We start from the raw sequence: 14,772 nt of genomic DNA on the forward strand, positions 1-14,772 counted from the left end.
AGAGTCAGGACTAGAAGGATTAAACCTACCCCAGCAAGTCAGGATCACACTGAATAGTAGTTTCTCAAACTTCATTGCACCATGATCCTGTTCCAACAACCAAACTTCCTACACAATCCTAGGAAGGGGGACCAAAACCCAAACCCACAGGGAACCCAAAGATAAAGCCTAAACTTTACCATCATGTAGGGCACTAAAGCTTGAGGGCTTCAGCTCTGGGTAGTGGGGCTTACACTTGAAGGGATTCAGCCTTGAGCTTCAACAAGTCTAATGCCAGCCCTGGTGACCCCATTAAAATGGTATCATGACACCCAGTTTGGGGTTCATACCCCAAAGTGCTGTGCCGTGTCATCTTAAAAGTTCCCTATGAAAAGTTATTTCCCTGTTTCCTTTGCTTATTATCCTACAGTCTTATAGATTTTAATGTCAATACATTTTTCTAGTAGTCAGCCTAAATGTAGGTTTTCATGCCATTATTCCTAATCATACCTTTTTATTCCACCCTACACCATTCCTCTTCCTCATTGTTTATAGCCTTCAATTATTCACAGATTCATTCCTCATACCCTCTCTCTGTTTCTCCAAATCCCAGTTTTTTAAAAGGGGGGGGCAGTTAAAGAACAGCATAGGATCTCAATTCTCAGATCTCATCGTCTTTCAATCTCCCTTCCATTTTTAGGGAATCAATGCTCTGCAACCCCTAGTTCTCCAAACATCCTCTTTCTTTCCATCTGTAGTCTTTCTCACAGACATTCACTGGTCTGGCCTCAGGCTACTTTCATAATCATCAAGAAATAAACCAAACCCGATGTTCAGCATGAGATCACAACACAGTGATCTCACTCTGAACATTACCTTTCATTACAGCAACACTATTGACTCCTTTGCTTAGAACAGTGTGAATTTCCCACCAGCTCAGTTGTGTGATATTTGGCCTCTTTTAGGCTAACTAACTCCTCATAGAGCAAGCCTAGAGGGCAAAGAGTAGAAAGCTCATGAGTCTCGAGGGCTTGTTTGCAATCCTAGCAAAAAGTTTGCTACAGCTCTAGTTCAGGAGAGAGCGGAGTATTAGAGTGAAAAGGAGGCGGGGGGGACAATATCACCTATCTTCAGCTAGTGTCTTGAATCGGATTCAGATATCAGGAAGCCACACTTGGGATAATGTAACAGTTCTAGAGTTACTTATTCATAACCATGCTGGCAAAACTTCATGGCCTTGCTTATTGGAAGATTTGTTTGCATTTGTTTTTATCCTACATCAACATATAATTTTTTGAATAGTGGAATTTAATCCCCTTTACAAACCTTATCTCTCTCTAAATCAGGGGTGGGCAAGACATGGGCTATGAGCCAGATCCAGCCTGCCAAGCCATTGGATCAGGCCTGCGGGCCACATGATCCAGCCCATAGGCTGCCCCTTAGGCACAGAGCAGCCAGCTGCTTCAGAGCAGCCCAAAACCACTTTAAATGACTAGCTGCTTGCTGTGTCTCTCTGCTCCAGGCGCCAGGGAGAGGGAGGCTTCACGGAAAATGGCCAAAGGGAGCTGAGATATTTTCCTGGAGGGAAAGGCGGTGCGTGAATTCTCCCCCTCTCCCCAGCACCTGGAGCAGAGAGACACAGGGAACAGCCAGCCATTTTGAGCAGCCTGGGGCTGTGGCAGGCAGGGAGCCAACTTGGGGTTCTGTAGGGCTGCTGGCCAGCAGCCACCTAGGTAAGTACCTCCCAGCCATACCCTGCCTCTGGAACCCCAGCCCCTCCATCACCCTATCCCTGTTCCAGGCTACTGTCCCCACCTGCCTAGGTCACCATCCAAACCCTCTGCATCCCCTCCCCTCCTTCCCAGGTCACAACTCCCTCCCTGACCCTGAACTCCCTCCTGCACCCTTGCCTCAGGCCAGAATTCTCTCCTGCACCCATGACCCCTCCTGGACCTTGCCCTCCAAGCACCTGTTCCAGATCACATCCCCTTCTTCATCCAAACTCCCTCTCATACCCCACACCTCTCCTGTACCCCAATCCTTTTCCTTAAGCTCCCTTCTGCACATAACCTCCATCCCAGATCCTGCACCCCCTCCATAAACAAGCGCAGCCCTTAACCACTTACCAAAATTTTGGAGTGGCTCTCCGTCGCAAATTATTGCCCATCCCTGCTGTAAATGGAACATGCTTGGAAAAAAGGGGAGACCATGGCTTTTTCCTTTGAAGTTTCTTTGCATCCAAAAGCACTGTGGGATACAAGTTCAGGTTTCATGGAGCCAGGACAGCTAAAATTAATTACAGTAGTGAATTGTCTGCAAAGGCTAGATGTGCGCTAAGCAGTGGGATTTTCTTCTGGTTTGTGAAATGTTTGCTTGACATTTAGTGAACAGCATGAGACACACACATACAAAGCTCCTTCTCTACGCCTGAGATATAATAGGTATATTATGTTAAAACAATATAGGTTGATTGTGATCCTTCTAAAATACAGAAGCCCGTCCCATCAACCACAGCAAAGGACACACCAACATCTTTCTTCTAGAAGACTTTACCTCATTTAATGAAGTGCCAACAGCACTGAGAGGAGGCAGAGAGAGAAACCAAGAGCATGTGGAACATTCCTTTGCAGCAGTAACTGGCAGCAGGGGGTGGAGGGTATTAAACAATTTTTTTCTTACCTTGCACAATAAATAGCTTATTTTCAAATTTCTCTGGGTTTCATCACATAATAATTTATTCAGAAGGGAGCTTCTGAGTGTCCCTTTCTCACTGGAATTACAAAGGACCCTCCAGGGGCTTAGCAATATTCAGCAGGGCTTAGAAACACATATTCAAACTAGGGCCTATGCTCGGTAGCACTGACCCTTTTTATATACAACCTCTTTTGTCACCCTTTTTAAATATCCATTTCACTTTCTTCACACCCCTGCTGTCTCTGCCCCTTTGCTATCACCCCTCCTTATGCAAGCAAATGGCAACAAAAACTTTCATCCCCTACACCCTTGCCTAGGATTGGCCTCCCCTTGTGGCTTGCTGTTCTGGCAGTAAGGAGGCTACAAACAGACACAAAGGTAGGCTTCAAAAGAGCTCACAGCTGCCTCTCTCTGCTCCTTAGTAGCCATGGGACTTTCCTAAAGTGAAGGAGGGTCTTTGGAAGCTTTCTAATTCCTGCTTGTCCTTTGCTCTTCCCTCTGGTGCACTCTGGGGTGTCCCACTTCCCCCTCCCTCTTCGAGCTAATCAAACACTGGGAAAGGAACAGATGGGAAGTAGCTGCATGCAGCAAAAGAGACTGCAAAGGACCAGCAGGAGTAGGAAAGTTGTCAAAAGCCCTGCTTCACTTTAGGAAACTCCCATGGTTAGTGAAGAAGAGGAGAAACATCTAATGACTCTTTGAAACCCAGCATTATATGTCTTGTTTGATGCCACTTAGCCGTTCTCTTCCCTTCATGCCAGTGGAAGCCCCAGTCATACCATGGGGTAAGATTTGTGCCCAGCGTAGTTTTACTTATTACCTGGATAATCTCAGAACCTCTTAGGACAGCTGAGGAATACTAGATTCCATGGGCTTTTAACAACCCTGTTGACAGATTTTCAGCAAAGATAGAACTTGAGACCTTCCTCAATGAGCAGCACAGGAGAAAGACATAGGTCATTGGGGCTAATGCACCTACTGCTGCTGAAAAGCTGTTCTCTTCAGTGTAGACCAGGGGGAACACATCACAACCCTAGGTATTATACACTCTCCCTGACTGGGGTAGTTCATTCTGAGCTTTTGAAGTCTACAACTATGTGATTTCCTGAACAGACATCTGATTTATGAGACCTGTTCATCAGCAAGGATGCACCCAGCAATGGCACAGGTCGGTAATAACAAAGCTACTCTAAGCAACTCTTATATGATGCTTTTCATCCACATATCTCAAAGTATATTAAAGGAGGCCAGTGTCATTATCCCCACTGTATACAGGGGGGAACCAAGGCAAGGTCACCAGCAGAAAAAGGAAAAAGAACCCAACTTTCCTGAGTCCCAGTCCAGGGTACTAATCATTCAGCCAGTTTCCCTGGTAGCAGTATTCTGTGGTCTAGCCACTAGAGGGAGACATGTTGCCCTTCCTCCTCACTAAAGCAATTGGTAATTCCAGAACCAGATCAGCAGGGCTTGAAGGTTTTACAAATATCTAATATAGTGTATGAATCAATAGCTCTTTTGAAGTAATCATAATCTTTGGGGTTATTAGGAAGCAAAACTGACCTCATTATGACCTCACGGTCTCATCTCCTACCGTATGCTGTTTCTATATTAGCGCTCAGATAGATCCCTTAAAAATTACGGAAGGACAAAGATGGCTAGGCATTAATCTGTGAATTATCTGCAACTATTTCAGTACAGTGAAATTAAACCTACATGTTTGCCCCTGCTAGGGAAAAAAGGGAAGCTGTTTTTAAAAAGACAATATTGGGTAATAATGCAGCATATATCATCTGTTAATTTTTTTTTCAAATTAGTATAACAGGGTTCAAAGTACTCTTGAGTAGATTTTCATCTCAGAAAATATCTACTCTATTTGTACAGTATAAAAGTGAACAGCAGAATTACCATTGCTTTGAGACTTAGGCAAATATAGTTTCCACTTTAGAATATTCAGCTACCACTTAGAAATGTACTTCAATCCAAGCAGAAAATAATCCACACGACAGTCACATTTCTATGTAACCATGCAAATAAATATATACAGATTTTTTTATAGCAAACTAAAATTTTAGTTGATTTTTTTTACTAAATTCAAACTCTGATTCAGTGTACTGGGACTGTAAAAGCATGTCATGAGGTGTTAAACATTTTATGGACAAAGTAGTCAAAAGCTACAAATATTTTCTTTGAAAATACCATAATAAAAAGATAAAACCAAGATTTAAAAAATATCTTTATGCCATTATACAGTGACTTGACAACCTATCATCCACTATTAGACAAAACAATTGAAATTAATTCTGGCAGATATGGGACTAGCAGTTAAAAATAAAAATAGCACATGTAAAAGCATGAAAACTGTATTGCTATTATGTTTTAAGATAATAATAAATCTTTAAAGGTGCCAATGATTGCTTTGGATACTGTAAACAGCTGCTGACAATCAACTCTGAAATATGTAATACATTGGTATTCTGAGTGTAACTTAAGGCAAACTCCATGAAACCAAAAGTAATGTTGTCTGCCATAAACGACTCATTTCATTAGACAGAAATGGGACTAGACATCTCCATTTCATAGTCATGTTGGAATGGTGCATGCAGATGACAGAATTGCACACTCATTACACTATAGCTCTAATTTTATAGAAAATTATTCCTGAAAAACAATTATTCTGTTCAGAGATCTTGAAAAGGTGGTTTTAAATAAACATGTCCTAAGGCAAAACTGAGGGGTGGTATCATTTTACACAAACAACTGCAACAATTTTTCTATAAAAAGAAAAACTACAGTGTGGAGAAAGAAGGTTCTGTGACTATCCTATTGCAAAATGTTGTTAAGCAATGCAACTTTAAGCTATTCAGATGATCTTTGACCTTTGTTCCATTGTGATCTGAATATTCAGAGATTCTGTTGCACAGCATTTAAGACTGCAACATTTTGGGAGTTTTTAAACACTTGGCTATGCACATTTGCATATGCCTTTATTCAATCTCTTTTACCTTGCAATCCTCAAAGCTTCAACTTTACCTTTATGAATTCTTGTGGTTAGTTTTCATTTTTACAGTTATTTTTGGGAGTTCACCACATGAACTCTGGGACCTTCACATTCTTTCCTCTCTTTTTTTCAATTAATTCCTGGATTTCTGGTTTTACAAGGCTTTTGTAATCTAATGATAACAACCAGAAAACACATTGACTGTTCATATCTTGCTAGCCTACTACCTCTACCTTGCTCCGTTGAGCCATTTTTAACAGCACTACCAAGTACATGACTTAAGTTGCTATCTCTTCCCAGTTATTAATACCTTGTTTGAAAATACCATGAAAAATATTAAATGGGGAAATAAAATTTGTTTCCCAAAGCTAGCCATTGAGTGGGTTCTAAGATCTATTGTCTGATGGTTAGGAGGTTACTTCACATGTTGTATGGGCAAACTTCACCCTGCAGAAGAGAGCCAAGACACTACTTAAATCTCATGTTATCCGTACACAGGGAAGAGGCTAGATGCAGGCAGAATGGCAGCACTGAAGCTACTACATCCCTTACACACTAGAGACAGGAGGGCAGCAAGCTAACACCAAATAGACTGGTGTGTAGAGAGCTATTGTGGTAGCCATGGAAGAGTTCTATTATGCAGACTCAAATCACCCTCATAGAGGTTATAGAAGGGGTCCTCTGCAGTCCTCAACCTGAGCGTGGGTTGAGGGGCAACGCATTCCATCTCCTTTACCTATGCAGACTTCTCTGAATAAAACCTGATTACTTATATATGTGTGTGGGTGTATGTTCATTTCACCCTATACAAAATTTAGAATCTTCTTAGATAACAACTTTATGACACAGCAAACACATTTCTGAAAATACTGTTTTTAAAGCAGAAACATATTTTACCTTCTGAGATGGGCAATAAAGATTTGCTTCCCGAATGACCCAAGGAAAAAAAATCAAATGGAAAAGTAGTAATTACTCCCAAACCTTCCATGAGTCTATCAGACTATTGAAATTTTGGACTGTCTCTTTAATTTGAGGAACAGCTAAAAAGACGACAGATGGCAGACAGAATTGACTTATGTCCTCTATTCTTTACAGAAAAGGGGGGAGTGCAGAAAGTTTGATAAAGGCAGAAGCTACAGTATGCAGGCCTGTACTATAACTATCTAATGGTGCTTTTGACTGATAGGGTTAGAACATTTAGTTTTTCTTCCACAGACATGCTTTGTAGCAAACCAACAGTCCTGGAGGTTGCCATGGGTGATGAGAGTGCTGACATCCAGTCCCAAGTACAAATAAGCACATGACAAATGGCCCTACAGCCCTTAGACAGCCCTGAACCTTGGTGACCCCCTAAAAACCCAACCATCCCCATGCCCCTCCAAAAAGCATTATGGAATACATTTTAAAAAGTGCAAGCTTACAGTTAATTGAAAACACTGCTGGGTAACAGAAATGCTTAGGACAGCATGCACAAGTAAAAATAAATCACATAGCATTGTTATTTAATGCTCTGTGACATCATTTCCTGAAATTAAACAGAGATGACACAGATTCAGAGAGTCCCTGGTAAGGTTCAGTTCAAACAATTCACAGATGTTTTCCCCCAGCTAGCAGAAAACAATGCAAAAGCTTAAATCTCTCTCTCTCTCTCTTTGCTGGAGCAAGAAGGTAAGGCTGCCTTATACTACATGATCTAACAAAAATATGTTTTTTCTGAATATAATTACTAGAGCTGTAGTACTAAACAGATAGACCATTGTATCACAAAAGCATCAATTTTTGAGTGAACAGATGTTTATATAACAATGATTAGATTAACCATTCAGAGGCAGAGCTTGCTTTTGAGGGCCTCGAACCCCATGTCCCCATGGGGATGTACAGAGGTGGATGTAGAAATGTCAGGGCCAATCTTAGATTTCATTTTGAAAACAAACAAATATTTCTATATCTTTTCTTTGAAGAAATTAGCCTCAGCAATGTAAACTAACATCAATCACTAAAGTTGAAGCTCCAACTCTGTTTTTTCCTAAGGATCACAAGTTATTTACTACCACTCCTATGTCTACCCAGCACTGATCTCTTGGGGCCATGAGACCCAGTGCCATAGACACCATAATTTTCAGTGGTTTCCAGCTTTATTGTATTCAGGCTGCTACTAATGACATTAGGGCAAACACTAACTGTTACTATGTGCGTACAAGTGGGGCCCCAATGCCCCAACGCATTTCTGTAATACAAACAGTAATCAACATCAAAAGTTAAATAATAATAAAAACACCTGTAACTTCCCTCCTATCCTCAGCCTACGGCTGAGCCAGTTCCTCCGTTGAACATCCAGGGTGACCTCTGGCCACAAATAAACACAGCACAACAGTGTGTGAGGCAGCATGGTCCAATGGCCTAAGCAAAGGACTAAAAGCAAGAGTCCTACATTCTTATCCAGCTCTGCCATGATTTTCTCATGGGCTTCGGACAAGCCCGAAAAGCCAGCTTAGCTTTCCCAATTAATGTTTAACCATCTGTAAAATGTGACAATAATATTTCATGGACAATGATAAATAATTACTTAGTTAATGTTTGTAATGTTACATGGATTAAATTGTGGCTTTGTCACAGGCCCCATGTTATGGACAGTGCATTGTTGTGCTGCCCCAGGAGAACCGGAGTCAGATGATGACTCTGAAGTTCTTCCCATTTCCTGACAACCAGCTCCATTGAGACTGCTTTCCTTGCTGCTCCAGATCACAAAAACAGGTAGTCTACACTGCAGAGTAAAAGAACATCTTAGACCCCTTTTCGCTCCTGCACAGATACAAAGGACAGGTCACAATTTGCTCCTGTACAAGTACTCAAATTCAGCATAATGCCCATAAATCTCTTCATTGTGTAGGCCTCACAGCCCCAAGAGCCCTACTTTACTTGAACAAATGTCTTCCAATATTTTTTTAAAATGAGCAATTCCATACAAAGACCAGCAAAAACAGCTGCGAGGCACTTCTATAATAAGGTGTTGGTTTATTAAGTTGCTTCTTCATCTTTGTCTATAAATGTACTCTGTTCAGTTTGGGGTGTCCTAAAGAGTTTTCTTGCTATCCCTCCTCAAAATCCTTACTCACGAATCCTCTGCAAAGTGGTATGAATATGTTGCGTGGAGGCCAGTTATGACTGGGGAAGGGTGAATACAGTATTTGCTTTCTGGGCTTGTCCAAAATTATTAAAGCGGGCTTTGCTCAGAGGTCTTCTGTTCTAAGACCAAATGCAGTGAAATGTCTAATTCATACTGAGTTTCAATGGAGACACTTATACAAGTGGCTAGGTGATGTACTCATTTAACAAGATATGGGGCCAGGTTGTAATCTCAGGGCATGTCTACCTAGGAAATTATTTCAAAATAACTTATTATTTCAAAATAATAACTCCTGAAATAATAATTCTGAAATAGTATGTTCACACCATGGCGAAGCCTCAAAATTAGTCCAAGGTAGACTCCGTTAATGTGGACATGCTACCTTGACGTAGAGCCCCAAGAACCACTGGGAAGTAATTATTCTGAATGACTGTGGGGAGTAGTTTTTTCAAAACAGCAGCAGCGGAGCATCCTCACTACCGCTATTTTGAAATAACTAATTCAAAGTTAGGGTTATTCCTCATGGAAAGCAGGAGTTATTATTTTGAAATAACTAGCCCCTTATTTCAAAATAACAGGCTTGGTATTGTGGACGCTCCGCTTGTTATTTCGAAATAACTCCTTAATGTAGACCAGGGCTTAGAGACATGCATGTAAATCCACAGAAGTTAATGGATTTACTCTGAAGTAGATGTGACCTGAATTTGGTCCACAAACTTGTTATGTTAACTATTTGGAGGAAATGAACGTGTTTTCCCCATAATATCAATTCTTTTGTTCTAAACATCACCATGAGTATCTGTTTTTAAAAAATAACATTGGCCAGAACCTATTTAAAGCTGAATAGTTCCAGTGACTTCAGCTGAGCTGTGCCAATTTATATCAGCTGAGAATGTGACCCAATGATTCATAAAAGGATTTTTTTACTGTGCATACTCAAGGTAGTATTTTTGTATCAAAGGCAAATATATACTTTTAGTGAATATACACATACTTAAAGCTTTGAATAAAAGGAACAATAGTGAACTAGGACTTGAAAAAATGAGATCTCTCCAGATGAGTGTCACAAACATAATTGCATCTTCTGTTTTACTAGCACTACACCAGAAGGAAAAAATGAGTGTAGTGAATGGACTAAAAGTGTAGGTCTTGGTTCTCTTTGCTGCAGCAAAGGATGAATTACAAAAAGTATAAGAACAATGTAATTACTTCCTTTATGACTACATTCACTTCTGATTATGTACATGTATTTTTCAATGTCCTCTACCCTTTTAAACTACAGCACTGTTGTTGTTGTTTCTATAGTTGCTAACAAGAAAATGTTTAGCTCAAAAATTGATGTGAGCAAGGGTGTCTTTGTATCTGAGCACTTCCTGTTTTCATTCCATGATCAAATATGTTCTTTGCAGGGCAAATAGGGGAGCACTTGAGGGAGGAAAGCGAGATGTCTGAGAGGCTAATTGAGTGTACTAAGGACTCCTTGGCATGGAGGAAAAGGAGTTTTCTAAAGCTATGAATAAACTCTCGGCTTGGGTCAGATTCTCACTGTTTCTTTTCTTTAACTATCTTTGAAGTCAAATAAAAACAGCCTTAATGTCAGGTTTACCTTTCTGATATCATAATCTTTATGTACTATTGAAAAGCTTATACTACCACATTAGGATTTCCTTTACTTTCTCAAACACTGGACATTATCCAGAAAAAGCATACACATTTCCAACCAATTTATCCTCAGATCTTTTCATCTTCCTGTCCCGATGTAATTCCAAATGCAAGACAGATTCCAATATCCAGGGAAATTACATAAATTTCTATTTCTTGCTTTTCACTTTCATCAACAAAAACATGTGTGTATCTTATTTCTAACATAAGTAAAGTTACTGCAAAATGGAAAAGGTGGCAAGAAATTAAGACAATTATGAAAGCCAGCAGAGTCTGTGGGATACATTAATTCTACAAGAGAATTTAAGCACCTGTCTCTTTTCAAAAAGTCACTCAAGCTTATATAAAGAAGCTACTCAATTTTTAAATTAGGTTATCTTAGGGGATTGTAAAATAACTGAATATTTCATAAAGAAAAAAAGGTAGCGTTTTCTTTAAAGAAAGGTAATAAATGAATACGATTAGTTAGAGCTGAATTACCTTCCCACTAAGTTTGACATCTAAAGGAATTTGTGAGCTTAGTCAATGCTATGAGAGATAGACTGGAGTTGCTTCTTCTTCCAGGAAAACCAGAGGTTAACGATTTTTGTCATATTGAGACTAACAGCTAACAATTGCTACAGTTGGCCTTTAGTTTTTTATTTGTCCTTTTGAGGTATTCAAACTAGGTGACAATGGCTTGCAGTTGAGAACATATGTAGAGAGACCCCTGTGGTTTATGGAAAAAGTTGCTCCATGCTGGTTGGGTGTTTGAAAAAAAAATACAACCAGAGTTCTTTTATGTTCCTTTCGTTAATGAATGCATGAATGTCAAAATGCACCAATGGCCCATTCAAGGGGCAAAGCCTAAGCAGCCCCTTCTTTAAGAACACATCCTGAGATGTAAAATACATTTGCTTAACAAATTAAAATAATGAGATAATTCAATTAGTTTCTTTAAAAAAAAAAGAAAGAAAAAAGGGTACATCAGGGGATTATTGTAATACAAGAACAGGTCATACAGCACAAAAGAGGGACAAACCAATTTGAAATAAGGTTAGAGTAGTAATGAAGGAATGTACATTGAATCATGGACTCCTTTTGTAAAGAAATTTACTTGAAACAATAATTTATACATCATAGATTCCCTTTGCAATAGAGCTGGCATTTGAATGGACAAGCTAATCTGAGAAAAAGTGAAGGATCTTTAGAAGAAAGACTTCTCTTCCTTCTCTGCCTGCATTTATGGCAAAAAATGTTTCTGAATTTCCATTGCACTAGTTAGGGGTCTCCATTATCAATTCTCAGGTCTGAGAATTACAGCACAGTAAATCTTTCAGCACATGCAAACTCATTAAAGCCTGGAAGGTAAAAGGTTTTGTGTTTTTTGGGTGTGTTTTTTTCAGGAACATCCTCATCAAAGCTGCTGAACTTCCTCAATTCATGTGGGGCAAAGGAGGTGGTGGAGAATGGAGGGGGTGGATTTCCAAAAGGCAAAGCCGTGAGGATTTTTTCTCAAGATAAGTGAGAGATAGCTGATTGTTCAGTAAGCATGTGTTGAATGCTTTCAATGCGCACACAAGAAAGAAAGGAAGCAAGGGGGGGAAAACAAGAAATTGAAAACTTTGGTAAGAGTTAAGGAAATGAACATGAAGGCTTGTGTGAAAGAAAATGGATTATTTGTGGGCCGTGGTTTTAGCTGTTTCCCCTTGCTGTTCCTGTAGTCATACTCTCCAGCTAAAAATGAAAAACCCTCTCCTCACACTCACTCGACTTCCAAATTAAAAACATTTTACAGGTTAGTAAATCTCCAGCTGAGGTGATGTAGCAAAGAACAGCTGTGAAGTAATTTTGATAATGATGAGAATAATAAGCACATGGCAAGGTTCAGGGCTTTGCTGTTGCAGCTTCAGTGCTCCTGAATAGATAAAAGTGATTAAATACTCCTGATTATCCCTGACCAATATGTAATGGATTTACAGCCCTTTCAATTAGTCAGTATTTGCTTAGGACTCATTATTTTGTCTTTGGTTAAGTAATCAGCCCAGAGACTCATGTTCTGTCTAATTCCTCTGAGCCAAGTGGGTACAGGGCACCTGACCTTTGAAATGGCCATAGCTGGAAGGCAAGAATAACCACTACTCCAGCAGAGACACTGGCTATTCTAGCTAATCCTGACCCCACAGGCCAGATCAATGCACCTTAGTTTGCTACTAATGTCCTTACATCAAAATGATGGTTTAGAAATGTGGATCTACTTACTGCTCCCCTGCCTCCCCTTAGCTGTTCTACGAGCCACTGCTATAAATAAAAGGGTTACCTTGTCCAGGAATCACGACACTGTAACATCAGCAACTATGGACATGTGTAACTTTGGTAATCAGAAAGAAGCCCTTATGTGAGGTAGTTAGCCGTGCTATTATCTTTTTAATCATTAGCCCAAACGGAATGAGGAGGGAACAATTTCATAGGAAGAGGTGAAAAAAAAATCTATCATCAATGATATTTTTACCATTTTCTAACATTTCCATCTGACTAGTAAACTATAGGAGAGTTACCAGTTCTTTAAAAATGTATTTTGATACTTAAGTAAAGCTGTCATAGTCAACAGAACACCAACACACAAAACCAGTTGCAAACAGGAGGACAAAGATAGATTGTTACTAAAAGTGATGCTTTTTCAGATATTTAATCTCTTTCCCCCAGAAGAGAATAGGGCTAGCTTTTAAGATAATGGACTTGAAGAACAGCTTTAAAAGAAAAAAAAGTGTTTTAATCTCTTTTATAGAACTGAGGAATTAGAGAGCCTATAAGCTTTCTATATTTCTCATGTAAACTAACACATGACAAGTTTGCAAGCTGTTTTATGACTTCTCCAGCATCCTGCAATGTACGTTGGAATAGCTACACTGGGGAATATTACTTGCCTTCCGAAACATATAAGGGTTGTTGTAAACAAAAGCCATAAATAACCCAATCCAGAGGATGGAGTGATTCAACACCTTGATTAATTGTCACTATATCTATCTATCTACAGACACACACTATATTCCAAATGAAGAAACCCCTTTTCATCTTAAGAACATTTTGAACAGTTCTCACTATTGGAACGCAAAGCAAAAATGACTACCTTCTACTGTAATACTGTTTCATGCTAAGATCTTATGATGTATATTCAACTTGTCATGATTCCAAGACTGAAATAAATAAATACAGAAAAAAGCTTCTGGAAAAAAATAAAAGTGCTCACTGATCCCTACTATCATTCAGGAAATGATGGAGACAATTGATTTCTAATAATAACGAACAAACCTCATCAGGCATATGAACAAAAATTTATTTTTTATGTTTTTATTAGTTTGGTCTCCACTTACTGTGAGATGCTGGAAAAGCCACGCTCGCATGATATTTGTTGCTACTTTGGGGAAAATGCCTCTTTTCTTCTGACGCTTTTTGTCCTTGTCTGGATCATCATCGTCACCTGTACCAGGTGAGGCTACGCTGTTGTCTAAACCATCCCCTATTAGAAAGAACAAAAGAAGGGGAAGGAAACATAATAAACCAAAAATATATAAACTAAAAGGTATCCTTAATTATTAGGAAACTAATGCAGCTTTATTTTTATTTGATAGAACATCAGGCACATGCATTTTCTCATTAAATATGGTTGGTGATACAAATATGTAAAAATTAGAAACCATGTCTCTCCAAATACTAATTTTGTGTCTCACACATGCACATATCATTAATTCAATTATAATTGTGTGCTTGACACAGTGCAATAGCTCTTTGTCAATTACAGGATTCAGTGTGGGAAAACCTGCCACAAGAAAACCCATTCACTGTAAATGCATGCTTACAACCCTACTGAATGCATACTGTATGTATTCAAGTTAGATGTTCTGTAGTCTATATATTCTAAGCCCTCTGCATAGGTGACAGTAACTGTGTCACTGTTCAGTGCACAAAGCACACTGTCTGATCAGCCCCTCCCCATAGCTATCACCTCCACACACACACACGCACGCGCGCACACACGCACACACACACACACACACACACACACACACACACACACACACCGCATATGATCCTGCACATAGCATTTGCATGACATGAAAACTTCTACATCTCTGCATCAGTGATCATTATCATTAAAAAAAAATGCACATCAAGGTAGGGTGCTCACTTAATCAGAACTTTCCATCAACATCTTTCTCTTCTGTGCTTTTCCCTGGCATTAATTGTGCATTAGCAAAAATCATTTACTTTTAACAGTCATAGTTATTTTTTCTTGCCCTCCAGCAAAAATGCCTTGAAAGCCTGCCTGGAG

The 14,772-nt window shown here is 39.5% G+C and overlaps 1 protein-coding gene and 1 long non-coding RNA gene across 21 annotated transcripts in view; one reads left to right on the plus strand and one right to left on the minus strand.

Moving 5' to 3' along the window:
- MEIS2 (Meis homeobox 2) overlaps positions 1-14,772 on the minus strand; it is a 203,460-nt gene that overhangs the window by 133,692 nt on the left and 54,996 nt on the right. For all 18 annotated transcript variants that reach the window (XM_006132700.3, XM_006132698.3, XM_075927029.1 and 15 more), the window contains one exon: positions 13,814-13,959. In XM_006132700.3, coding sequence (XP_006132762.1) covers positions 13,814-13,959 — 146 coding nt within the window. The remainder of the gene's footprint in view (positions 1-13,813; positions 13,960-14,772) is intronic.
- Positions 7,219-13,929, plus strand: LOC112547392 (uncharacterized). 3 transcript variants are annotated; one of them, XR_012903415.1, is made up of 4 exons: positions 7,219-7,339; positions 8,288-8,425; positions 11,846-12,067; positions 13,798-13,929. It is a non-coding gene; the product is annotated as an uncharacterized LOC112547392 (long non-coding RNA). The 3 variants fall into 3 exon arrangements; XR_012903417.1 differs by lacking the exon at positions 13,798-13,929 and adding an exon at positions 13,477-13,616 and having other exon boundaries at positions 11,846-11,963; XR_012903416.1 differs by lacking the exon at positions 13,798-13,929 and adding an exon at positions 13,477-13,605.

The sequence above is a fragment of the Pelodiscus sinensis genome, chromosome 4 (assembly GCF_049634645.1).
Source record: "Pelodiscus sinensis isolate JC-2024 chromosome 4, ASM4963464v1, whole genome shotgun sequence".
NCBI classification, from domain to species: Eukaryota; Metazoa; Chordata; order Testudines; family Trionychidae; genus Pelodiscus; species Pelodiscus sinensis.